The sequence below is a fragment of the Hydra vulgaris genome, chromosome 06 (genome assembly GCF_038396675.1).
Source record: "Hydra vulgaris chromosome 06, alternate assembly HydraT2T_AEP".
Taxonomy (NCBI): domain Eukaryota; kingdom Metazoa; phylum Cnidaria; class Hydrozoa; order Anthoathecata; family Hydridae; genus Hydra; species Hydra vulgaris.
In genome coordinates, this window is record NC_088925.1 from 33,992,957 (window position 1) to 34,006,886 (window position 13,930).

Sequence of the window (13,930 nt, forward strand, 5' to 3'; positions counted from 1 at the left end):
ATTGGGGAAAATTATTTTAAGCTAACCAAATTCTTTAGTTTAAAAAATCAAGATAAAATAATAGAGAGCGTAAAAAGGCGTAAAACTCAAAATTGATTCACTAAATTTAATAGGTATTTTTTTTCGATTTATAGTTTTAATAAGTTTTCTTTTCAAGAGGAATAGGTACGAAATATGATCCGTAGCAAAAAAACACATAAAAAATACGAGAGAAAATTGCAATAAATAAAAACCATGAAAATAACATTTACAAGCCAACCTAAAATACTACAATAATAAATAACTCATAAATACTGATTTTAAATCTTTTAAAAAAATATTTTAACCTTAAATAAATTTTCCAACAGTTTTTTATTCATGTTGATAACCATTATATATATATATAAAAAAAGAAAGATTTCATCATGTGATCAATTGATATTTTTTTCATGATTGAAAATCATGAAAAAAAAATTCAACAACTTACTATCATTATTTTTTTAATAGTTTACTATTCCGCATTCACATTATTTCTTACAATTTTAAATTTCTTCCTTATTTCTTACACACTATTTTTCTTATTTATATAAACAGGACATATTAGATTTATGATTTAAAAAACTAAGTGTATAGAAAAAAAATTGGGTAATGAGAGAAAGTTATAGAAAAAATACAAAATTAAAAAAAAAAAGGTACCAAAAAATTTTGAGTTTTCTTTAAAAAGTTTAAAAAAACATGGATAATGACAGAAATTGAGATTTATTCAAGTAACGACCAATCGAATTCTTCATCGTCGTCGTCAATAGGAAAATTGTGTCTATAAGAGTATATTTTGGGTTTCGAAAAATCTGTAGAAGGTTGAGAGTGAATGAATTTCAGTCTCGTATTATCTGTAGAAGGTTGAGAGTGAATGAATTTCAGTCTCGTATTATCTGGCATATCATTAGAATTACGTTGTATTAAGTTTTCGTTAATGTTTCCAAAGTTTGTTAAACTAACATCAGGAGTTTGCAATGTATTCATAAAAACAGCAGGTTGCAGAACATCATTTTTATGTAAAGATGAATTTTGAGGAAAGCTTGGATTACACGTAATATTACTTGCATAAACAGTGGAACCAGAATTTAAAGGAGATGGACTAGCATATGATCTGTGCGGACTTAAAGGTTTAGAATACTGTGAAAGTTGTGTAGAACAAAGTTGTGGCTGTTGATTGTATGAAGTTTGATGAGGTGATTGTGATCTTTGGTATGGACTATGACATGAGTTTAATACATCAGAGTCAACTCGATGAGAAAACTGTGCAGATTGTGGCAAACTATGTTGTAAATTACTATTGCCACTTTCAAATGCACCTTGAAATTTAAGATAACTGGAGTAAGAAAATTCTAGTTGATCAATATCATGCTGGTCTAATCCTGGAACACCTTGGAGGCTGTCAATCAAACCATAAAATTGATCAGGCATTATATTATTCCAATTACCAGAATTCATACTTGACATCAGTGTTTCCATAGTTTCCAAAATATCTTTATCAGTCATATTACAAGTTGAATGAGGTACAATTGTTGGTTGAAGAGAGTTTGAAGATTGCAGATCAGTGGAGAACGCAGATAAATGGCTTCCTAATGTTCAAATTTATAACATAAAAAACTAAAATATAAAAAACTAAAATTTTAAAACTAATAAAAAAGTAAACTGTTGTAAAATAAAAAAAAATACCATTTGAAGAAACTGTAAGAGATGGATTTGTTGACACATTTTGGCGAACTCGGTTGTTAAAATTATTTGTTTGATTAAAAACAGATTTGTATAAACTCTTAAATGAAGCTGATAAATCATCGAGATTAAAATGTTCAGCAAAATCTCGATTATCAAGGGGGCAATTTCGCTTTTGTTCAACAACGATACCATCCGTATTACTTAAACAAATCTCGGGAGGATTTGAAGTAAAGTTGCTATGAGGCGAAAAAGAACCAATACATGTTTCTGTTGATGGACTCTGAATAGATGGTGAAGAAATATTAGACAATGGAGATCTCGGTTGAGGAGAAACAGATTGAGGAGACTTTATTGGTGCACATTGATTAGGAGAACAAGATTCTTTACGATAAGGTGAACACTTCTACAAAAAAAAAAAAAAAAAAAAAGAGAAAATAAAAAAATTCAACTATTAAAACACAAACAAAAAAATTTTCACACAATTTTTAATAATAAAATAAAATACCCTTTCCCTTTCATGTTTTTTTGGGAGTCTTTGCTGTCTACCATTATAAAATTCATCTGGTTGTGGATTAGGATCAATTGCCCAATAAGATCCCTAAAAATAAAATAAAAAAATAATAAATTCATGTAGATAGAATTTTAGATATATCTAACAAATGAAACAGCAATGGGATAATTTGAAATGTTTAAAATGAAGAAGCAAAGGGATGAGCTGTGTTAAATAAAAAAATTTAAATTTAAAATTATTTTTAAACTAGAGTAAAATAGGGTCAAATGAAAAAACAAATTTATTTTACAGAAAAGATTAAAAAAGAAAAAAAATAATTTATTCAAGCATGTTTCAAGAGTTTCAGTACATGACGTCATTGATTTTTTGTTTGCGCAATAGATCGATTATGTAGGTATGTGCATATCTGGCTTTTACAGCACAGATTTAAAGTAAAAATCTGTGACACTTTTTCAGTGTGCTTGGCGTAGATTTCGTAAGGATGCGTTTTTTTACTTGTATTTTTTAGAACCTTATACCAACTTAGACTTTATTTTAAAAGTAGGTTTAAAAATTGTTATATGGCTGTTGTTGTTTTTTTGCAGTTCTAACATTTTCAATAATTTTATTGGAATTAAAAATTTCGTTCCTGTTGTGGAACGAAAATTTTAATTCCAATAAAATTATTGAAAGTGTATTGATATCGAAGGCATGTTGATTTATTTTTGTAGGGGAGAACCTTAATGAATGGGACAATTATTGAATGGGACAAAATGAAATTTGCATAGAAGCATCTACAGTTGGCTATCCAAACTTTTGTGGTACGAAGTGTTTGACACAACCATTCAACAGACCAAATCTTTATTTCTATTATGGTCTAAACATAATGGCATTGGATGTTATTGTGTTTTGAAGAACAATAAGTAATTTTTAAAAACAATTTTCTGTGTCTGATTTTGCAGCGATTACTAAAGTTATGGAAAATGCAACTTCATTTTTAAACACCCAAATGTCTCTACTTTTTAAATTTGTAAAGCATTTGCGGTTAGGTATTTCTATTTTTAGCCTGCCCTGTCATTTGTGGATATAGTGGGAAGCCTATTGAATGGGACAAAGTATTGATTATTGAATGGGACTTTTCCAAACGACCTGATGTGAAAAAAGCAGAAAAATATATTTCGGCAACTTAGTTATGGTCACACAGCTAAAATTCAGTATTGTGTTCATAGTTTAAGAGGAAACTAAATCTCTATTAAAATCTTTTCTTTAGTATTCTTTAAAGTTGAGTCGATCAATAGTTTATTAAATGAAATTAATTTTAAATATTTAATTAGATTTGTTGATGTATAATATTTATAATATGTATAAATATGTATAAATGTTTAATTAGATATGTTGTTGATAACAGAGTATTAAAAAGATGGCGAATATTATATATATACATACATACATACATACATATATATATATATATATATATATATATATATATATATATATATATATATATATACACTTATAATTCTTGTTTTGTAGTTATTGTATTTATATACATTTATGTATATCTATTTACACACACACACACACACACACACACACACACACACACACACACACACACACACACACACGCGCGCACGCACACACTCACACACATATATATATGTATGTATATCATATACTATATGTATGTATATGTATCATACATATACATACATATATATGTGTGAGTATATCTGTGTGTATTTTAATTATATATTTCATGTTTGTATTTAAATATTTGCATATTGCATATATTTGGTTTTTTGTGAAGTTTCAAATTTTATTTTAGATGAAACCAAACACAAAATTAATACGTAAAAACTCTTTAGATGTTGAAGATGCAGTCAAAAGTGTTCTTACGGGTATGTCCATACGAGATGCAGCTGAAATGTATAGTTTATCAAAATCTGCAGTAGGAAGAGCTGTTAAAATGGCAAGATGTCAAAAGCTGCCAGACTATAAACACATTGTAAACATTGGAAATAGAAAAATATTTCATGCATGATTATTTGCATACGTCTTCAAATATGTGCTATGGTTTAACTAAATTACAAACTAGGCAGTTAGCCTACAAGTACGGAATTGCATTAAACTCTAACAGTATTCCAGAGTCATGGCACCAAAATAAAATGGCAGGAAAGCAATGGTTGGAAAGTTTTTTGATACAACATCCAAAATTATCACTACGTAAGCCAGAAAAAGTTAGTCTTGCTCGTGCAACTGCCTTTAGTGAACATACAGTGTCAATGTTTTTTAATACCTTCTTAGAAGTTCAATTAAAATATAAATTTAAACCAGAATGTATTTTTAACGCAGATGAGACAGGATTATTAACAGTAACAGATCCTCTAAAGATTAATTCAACTCGTGGAACTAAGAGGGTTTCACAAACTGTTTCAGCAGAAAGAGGTTCATTGGTGACAATGTTAGCTTTTGTGAATGCTATGGGTAATACAGTTCCACCTGTCTTTATATTTCTGAGAGTAAACTACAAGGATTTTATGATAAGCGGAGCCCCAACAGGAAGTTTAGGGCTGTGTAACAAAAGCAGTTGGATGACAAGTGAGAACTTTTTAGTTGCAATGAAGCGCTTTGTTTCCCATGCTAAGCCATCTGTGGATCATCCAGTGCTGTTATTAATGGATAACCACGAAAGCCACATTTCATTTGAAACAATAACATTTGCAAAAGAAAACTCCTTGATTTTATTAACATTTCCACCACACTGCAGTCATAGATTGCAGCCTTTGGATGTTTCGGTGTTTGGTCCTTTTAAATCTTATTTTAGATTGGCTCAGAATGAATGGTTGGCCTCCAATCCAGGGAGAATTATTAACATATATAATTTACCTCAGCTAGCATGCACAGCATATAATATGTCGTTCACAATAAAAAATGCTTGCAGTGTGTTTTCTAAATGTGGGATCTATCCACTTAATAGACAAATATTTGGGGAAAATGATTTCATATCATCTAGTGTTAGTGACAGACCACTTCCTGTCGAGCAACCAGAAAATAAACAACCAGATAATCAACAATCATATGAAAAAAATAAACAAGTTGATTCTTCAGAATCATCAGTCAAAATAGTTAGTCCAGAAACCATTCATCCGTACCCTAAAGCACCCCCAAGAAAAGATTCTAAAAAAAGAAGACAGCAGGGTAAAAGTACTATATTAACTAAAACTCCAGAAAAGACAGTAAATAAGATGAAAATTTTTGAAACTGGTAAGATTAACACACAAAATCTAAAAAAAAAAAAAATTGACCTCAAAAGAGTGAAAGAAACAGAAAACTCTGATGCAGATTTTTTAATTGTGTCATCTGTAAAAAATGCACCCGTAAACCAACAACAACAAAATACTTGTAAAATAAGCAAATGCAACTGGAAAAATTTCTTTGGGCCTGCTTGGATTCAGTGTTTTACTTGTCAATGGTGGATATGTGGTAATTGTAATAATAACAGCAAGAAGCGTTATTATGAATGCGAACTATGTGAAGTTGACTGTTAATATCTTCTACACTTTCTTTGATTTATTGGTTTTTATTTTATCTACTTTGCAACAAGCAATAATTGTTGATTTTTGTATTTTGGTTAAACATAAATAAAATGATTTTTTTAAATATCTAATATGCTTTGTTATTGAGTTTTTTGAAAGTAAACTAGATACTTTATAAAGTTGTTTACTTATTTATAATTTATAATTTAGCATAGGGATGCTGCAGGCAATGACTCATTTCCCTATTGGAAATGTGTCAATACTGGGAACTATATCCAAGCATTTAAACAACCCTTTTTGTTTTACTAAATTAATTAAAGCCAATTTTAATATACATATATTTTTTAATAAAATTATTTTAGTTTTGTCAATATATGCAGACACTCTGCTATGTTTATAGCTTTTTCGGGTTCCCTAATGGTAGAAACTACCCTTACTGCTTGACTGCCTTGAAACTTACTTAGGACCTCTCTTCTTTATTAATTTTTTAGATTTGTCCCATTCAATAATTTTTTTAGTCCCATTCAATGAGTAGTTCTTAATGAATGGGACAATTGCCATGGTCCAATAAAACTCTCTTTTACCAATACCCATATGCGGAATCAATTTTTTTGTTTTTGTTTATCATAGTACGAGAGTTAACAGTTATCAAACTATTTTCAAAGTAATTTTTAAACAAATTTATCAACCTCAAAAAATGCATTTTACGAAAACTGTCCCATTCATTAAGGTTCTCTCCTATATGTTCATTTAATTTTTTACATCTATTTTCTACATAAATGCTAAGTTTCAAATAAAAATAATTGCACTTTTGCTTCTATTCTATTTTTGCACTCACTGGAGGTACCCAATATTATGTTTTTTATGGCGGCTCGGGGGGTGCATGTGTCACGGTTATGAGCATTTAGTATTATTGACTTTTCATTTAAAAAAAAAATGGTGAGTGTTTACATAAATTTCTTTAAAGTAATGCAATAATAGTTTGTTAAAAAAATAGAACTTTTTTTTGCTAGCATTAATACCAATTTCCATCTAATTTATAAAGTTACCTTATGATAAGTTAACTTTATAAATTAAGTGGAAATTGGTATAAGTCATTTAATAATAATGTGTATATTTATACCAATAATACTAGTAGAAAAGGCTTTTAAACTAGTTAAGTGAAGATTATTAATAATATACTTTTAATGTACATACATTTGAAATATATTATTCAAATGTCCACTTAATTGGTACATGTTATTTTATGAACCTATTACCACATAGGTTACTTTATGAACTTATCAAGTAGAAATTATTAACAACATACTTAACAACATACTTTTAATGTATGTTAAATATTTCAAATAGTTATTTTTTTATGTGCATTTAAGCAATTTTTTTATATAGTGGTTATGATTAGTAGCTAAGTGAATGATTATAGCTGTTTTATTTAAGTGAGTGATTATAGCTGTTTTATTTAAGTGAATGATTATAGCTGTTTTATTTAAGTGAATGATTATAGCTGTTTTATTTAAGTGAATGATTAAAGCTGTTTTATTTAAGTGAATGATTATAGCTGTTTTATTTAAGTGAATGATTATAGCTGTTTTATTTAAGTGAATCATGAGCCCCAAAAAGAGTAGGCGTTTATTTTATGGTAAAAGTTATTTAGCTTGTAACTTTGCATTGCCTGCTCAATTAAACATTGAATGGATATGTTTTGTATATATTCGCAACCAACAGCGAATCATTTAAAAATACTGAAGAACTAGTCAATAAGCTTTTTAACTTCAAAATTTGTCAAAACCAGATTGTGCATCTAGTGAATACATCCAAGTTATATGCACGCAATTTTTTGAAAAGTTCAAACCTTTTCATTGATATCTGCAACATGGTTTTTGCATGCCAAATAACAACTTTAGCTACAACACAATCCTTGCAGTCAACAGCGAACTCAATTAACACTGTTTCGGGTTCTTCATCATTATCTTCTCAACGCAACACTGTTTTATTAAATTGTTAAATAGTGATCACCAATTATCTTCTTTACCTGGTCCTACTTTAATGACCACTTCTCAGAAACCACTACTATTTAAATTGAGATGGGATCAGTTGAGCCCCAGAAAAAAAATTATTTTATGAAAAGAAAGCATTAAGAGGATTTAAGAGAGTTAAAAGATTAGGCAAATTCAAGTTAAAAAAAATTCAAAACAAAATTTATTGTTTGAAACAACATCTAAAATTCATTGAAAACAAGTTCTCTTATCATAAAGTTGTTATATCATCAACTTGTTATGTTATACCAACAACTTGCTGACAAAAATGTTGTAATTCTTGTGCTGAAAAATGAAATACTGGTTTTACAAGAGAAGGTGGAGCAAATGCATCAAGTAAAAACAGCCACCAAAAATGAAAAAATCTACTCAGCAGATATTAGGTTGCTTATCTATGACATGCTTGTGTGCCAAGTTTCTACAAATAGTGTGCCACATCTCCAAAAAATTGGTGAACGCACTGGCTATGATGGGTGAGCTAGGTGTAATATCAGGCTAGGATGTAAACTATGGCAGACTTCTTAGTGTTAAAAAGAGAAACAGTGCTATATATATAGTTTCTTATTGGAAACCAAATGAGATTGAGGATGATGATGCTGTAGAGTATGAGCTGGGCAAATATTAACTATCCGCAGACATCATAAGTGGTAATATGGTCATATCATTAAAAAAAATAGTGCGTAATATAATTTTAATAAGATATATGTTATTTTAGATAATAATGTAATTTATTTAGTTTCATTAATAGATTTCATTTACAGATGGTAAGTTTCTTGTTTTCTTCTAATTCTTTCATTCATTATTTGTTTATGTCAGATCTTATTTCAGGTAGTCGGGTTTGTTACAGACATTTAACAACCAGGGTTGACTTGGTTGCAATGTGCTATGGGAAACCAAAGCTCATTTACTATTTGACTTATGCTAATTACTTAGCTCCTGACATACTGTTTCTACTCAAAATACTAGATCTTTGCCTGCATGGATGTTGAGATGTCAGTGTTAAGTAATTTAAATCAATCAGTATACCCTGGAATCAGTGTTTCTTTTTTTGTTGTTTTTATATATCACATCTATTCTATTTCAGGTAACAAACATAGAAGTTTTTATTTGGTTCGGTTGGTGTTTCTGTTTTAAGGGCACAATGTGTTATAAATCAGAAGTTATTTTGATTTTTTTTAACTTAGAACTTAAATTCCTTTTCAATTTTTTTTATTGGGTTTTTTCAGTAATTCAAAAAGTCTAATACATTTTATAATTGCAAGGTTTTCTCAGCATGAAAGCTGAAAGTTAGACTTATGCTTCCATGAATGCTAATTTTTAACAAGTAAACATTAAAATGGTAAGATTATTCTTATAGATTAGCATATGCAGTAATAAGTTACATATTTATTTTCCAGGACATATGGCTTTTCTATTTAAAATGATTGTGCTATGGTAATATGTATTTATTCATTTAATATAAAAGCCTATATTTAATATAAAAGCCTATATTTGTAAAATAATGTTTCTAATAAATAGCGAACATATATGCGCTAATTTTGTAATGAATATAATAATTTATAAATTTTTATCATAAAATTTTTTATTTGTCATTAAAAATAATTTTTTTATTTAAATAAACAATATTTATTTTTTGTTAAAGCTGTGTTAAATTAAAATTAAAAAAAAAAACAAAATAACGCGCAATTTAAAAATAGAAGTTATCATTACAAAAGTACCAAGAGCCGAATGCAAATTTCTCATGTTGGTTGGAGTTTTCTTAAGCAATCCTTATAATGAAATTTTGTTACTTAAATGGGCATAACTTTTTGTAGAATTTCCATTGTAATACTAATTTAAAGCTCTTATTAATGCTATATAATATATAGATTTAAAAATAATTTGAAATTTTTACACACGTACCTAGATTATGTAAACAAACAAAAAAGTCAATTACGCCATGTACTAAAATTCATTGGAATAAAACACGCTTGAATAAATTATCAAGTCTGTAGATTGCGGAGCATATTATGCTGACTTTTAGGCCTACCATAAAGGAGAAGGCATCCTTTGACTAAAATAAAAAAGTTAGTTTTTTCTTGGTATTTATTTATTCTTTTGTTTTAATCAAAAAAATTAAGCCCAAACATTTTTTTAAAATCATTCTCTTTAATAATGAACACAACATGTCTCGGAGGTTTGGGAACCCCTTTAAGGTTTGTTGAAATATTTGAAATTTCATGTTCAATCATTTGTTAAATGATTGAACATGAAATTTTGGTGGTAAAGTAATACCATGTTCCAACATCAATTTTTATAGCTTTAAATATTTGATATTAGTTTGAAAGCTTTCATTAAGTCCAGATCCAAAACTGTTCATAAATCTCATTCATATTCATTTCCAGCCAAATCTGCTCCATGTTATCAATTACATGGTTAACTGTTCTCTCCATTATATAAAGCTCCGGTAAAACAAGTCTGTCTATGATAAATTCAGAAGAGTTCCCATGTACTAACACAGGATTAATACAATTCTTAAAATGCTGTGCAGACAGCATTTTAAAAGCTGTCAAGAAAATTTATAATTGCTACTTGGAGATATCCCTGTCAGAACTTGACTAAGTTTTATGTCGCATATTCAATGTGCTCAACTTTTTCAAGATTTAGCTTTTCAAATAATATTTTAATGTTGAAATATCTTTCTGGGATCTCTTGAGATATTAGAAGAAGAAACGAAGCATTTACTGATGAACCTTTGAATTTTTTTGTAAGACCATTTTTATATGATGATCTGAAAGCTGTTGTGGGTTTTGTTTTAAGATAATCTACGTCAACTTTTCCGTAATTTTCAAAAATTTCATTGAAATCAATTATATTTAGGCAAAATTTAACAAAACCACTTTCCTGTCAACAGCAATTTTCAACAACTGATTTTTAGAATCTACACATTTAAGATCCAGGAGTAGTTTAACAAAAAAAGTTACATCATTGCAGTATGCAACTGTAATATTCATATATTTTAAAGTTTTATCTTTGTTTTTAAATTCAAATAAAATATTTTCTTGGTAAATAGTGAGAGAAGATAACTATCCAAATCAGAGACACAGCTTTTTAGTCCATGTTCTACAGTCTTTCGTGTTTTTTTTCCAACAACTCTGTAATTATTAATTTTTTAAAATAAATTTTGCTACAAAAACTGCATCATTTCATTGTGTAGAATTAAATTTGCATTAGTATTATGATTTTACCTTATCATATTAACAAGTTTTATTATTTGATGATTACTTAAGGAAAGAGAATTCTGAATACAAAGAAGATTTTTGTAAGTAAAATTGGTTGTTTTTGTAATATTCCAAGATCCAATAGATAATTTTAGTTTACTACCTCCTGTCTTCAACAAAATGATGTCACCACTTTCACTACATAACTTTTCTTTAATAACGCGAGAAGCCATTTGTTCCTTGACATCTAAACAAGTTACAAAACTACTAATGGAAAAACATTTTCAACAATTTTACATTGTTAAAAAGGTTACAAAGGTTTTTTTAAATTAAAATTTTAAAATATTTATAAATATTTATTTAGTTAAAAATCATTAAGTATACCTTGGACCAATCAACAATCCATTAGGATATCAGTTATCAGCAATGTTATAATCCAAAAAACAGCTTCGAAATTTAAAAATAATGTGGCTTTGGCTGTTCATTTTCATCTGACATTTTTGATCACAGAAAAGGCATACTTTTTCTCTGTTCTTTTGATGATTTAAAATAGTCTAATAGTCTGAGGATAGAATTTTCTGATGCTCAACATTTTTAAAAACAAAATTTGTTCTATGATTGTCTTTTGGGATTAAATCTGTGGCAGAAAACATGGCGGATTAAAGATGGTTGTAATAGTTTAAAAAGGCACGAAAAAATTGCCATAATTAATAGGAGTTTTTTGATTTGGTGGACTATATACATAATGATAAGTAAACTATACTCTTTCAAACCATTGAACACAATTCAAAAAACCAAATATAGTTAAGGTTAACCGTGCTCCAATTAAAGATAGACCCTCAATTTTAATGGTATTGATAGTAACAGTTCTGAATTATTTTATGCAAACAGAAGGAGTGCATGTTAAAAAATGTATAAAGAAATTAGAGAATGAGTCAGATAAATTACTTTTTTTAGGTATGGTTTAAAATATTTGGATAGACCAAATACAAATATTCTTTGATATTTAACAACTTACAAAATGCCTAAAAATTTGTGTTCCTAGTTTAACTTTTTTGAAATGCCCCCAAAAAAGTACATGCCAAATTGGATATTTTTGTAAGTTTTTCACAAGTTTTTCTGAGGAAAAAATGATTTGCTTTATATATAACAAATGTAATAACTATTAAAAAAAAATTAAACCACATTTTAAAGCTTTACCTTCCCGGGATCTTCCTTAGTTCTAGGTACTTTTTGAAAACATCGGTTTAAAGAAAGATTATGACGTATTGAATTCTAAACAAAATATTTGTCATAAATTAAAATTAAAAAAAATTACAAACAATAAAAACATAAAGACTTTTGCAAATAATTTTTAGTTAAGTTGAACTGAGTTTAAACTACAACATTAAAGAAAATTTCATTTAAACTTAAGTGTTTTCTAAACTATCTTGCTAACTTAAAAAAAGATCTCCTAATCTAAGTAATTATTTATTTAAATTAAGATCATCTTCTACTAATAACTCAAATTAAGATTATTAACTATTAATGAAAACCAAAATTATATATGTATATGTATTTGTGTGAATATATATATATATATATATATATATATATATATATATATATATATATATATATATATAATTTTAAGATGAAGATAACTGATAATTTTAAGATGGAGATAACTGACGACTTAAGATAGAGATAACTGACAATTTTAAGATGAAGGAAATATATATATATATATATATATATATATATATATATATATATATATATATATATATATATATATATATATATATATATATATATATATATATATATATATAGTATCCTCCTGAAAATTCAAACCTTTAAAGAACAAAGAAAATAGTTCATTTTAATGAATGTTTGAGTTATCAAGCATGCAGTAGTGGTGTTGTGGTAGTTTTATGCAGTAGTGGTGTAGTTGGTAGAGTGCTCGCCTCATAAGCAAGAACTTCCGAGTTTGATCCCCACTACATCCCTGGTATTACTGCGGTCAACTCGTTTCTACTCATAGCACTTGTTCATCAAAGTTGGTGTTTCGGAGTTATAGAGTTGAGAGAGAGTTGTAACCATAACTATAGTACCCTCCTCTTCCACTATAGTGGCCTTCTCAGCCTTGGGGAGTTGAATTAACATTGAAAAAAAAAAGAAGATAAAAAGAACTAGCAAAGTATTATTTTATTTAAAACAAATGATAAGTTGAAAATTAAACTTTTTGTACACAAATAACACTAGATACTTTTAAAAGGTTTTCAGTATTACAGTAATGAGAATTTTAAATTACATTACGACAAAAAGCTTGCAATTTTCGAAGAAATAGAGATAATCAAAAAGCGTTTTATGTCAAGAAATAGACAAACAAACTACTTATCTCATCATAAAATTATCAATTATATTAATGTAATTTTTATCAATAATCATCTTAGTTAAATCTGAGCATCTCCACCTTAAAATTGTTAGTTATCTCCATCTTAAAATTGTCAGTTATCTCTATCTTAAGTTGTCAGTTATCTCCATCTTAAGTTGTCAGTTATCTCTATCTTAAGTCGTCAGTTATCTCCATCTTAAAATTGTCAGTTATCTTCATATTAAAATTGTCAGTTATTTTAATGAAACAATAAATCTGAGCAACAAGTTTTTCAATCATATTATAAACCTGATAATCATTTAAATTATATCCGTTTTCATTAACCCACCTAACATTATAAAAGGGATCCGCAGAACTATTGCATCAAAATTATCTGTCAGGTCACAAAATAAAAATGTTTTTTAAAATTTCCTTCCACCCTATGGAGGCTTTACAAAATTCAGAATACAACTCAAAATTCATCTATCAACTTCCAAAAGGTCAAATAAAAAATTCCAAAATAAACGATAAACTAAGAATTGAGATAACCTTATATGATTGAATAAAATTTAAAAATAGTTTCATTTAACCATATAAATTTT

The 13,930-nt window shown here is 27.9% G+C and overlaps 1 protein-coding gene across 2 annotated transcripts in view; it reads right to left on the reverse strand.

The window, feature by feature from the left end:
* Positions 1-204: 204 nt before the first annotated feature.
* Positions 205-13,930, reverse strand: part of LOC100208304 (forkhead box protein J3) — a 31,470-nt gene continuing 17,744 nt past the window's right edge. The window contains exons 2-6 of one of the 2 annotated variants that reach the window (XM_065799922.1): positions 12,170-12,244; positions 2,207-2,299; positions 1,702-2,104; positions 879-1,604; positions 607-836 (exon numbers count right to left, since the gene is read on the reverse strand). In XM_065799922.1, the coding sequence (XP_065655994.1) occupies positions 739-836; positions 879-1,604; positions 1,702-2,104; positions 2,207-2,299; positions 12,170-12,244 (1,395 nt within the window). In that variant the 3' untranslated portion in view covers positions 607-738. Of the gene's footprint in view, positions 1,605-1,701; positions 2,105-2,206; positions 2,300-12,169; positions 12,245-13,930 lie in introns of both variants that reach the window. The other variant, XM_065799921.1, reaches the window with a different exon arrangement.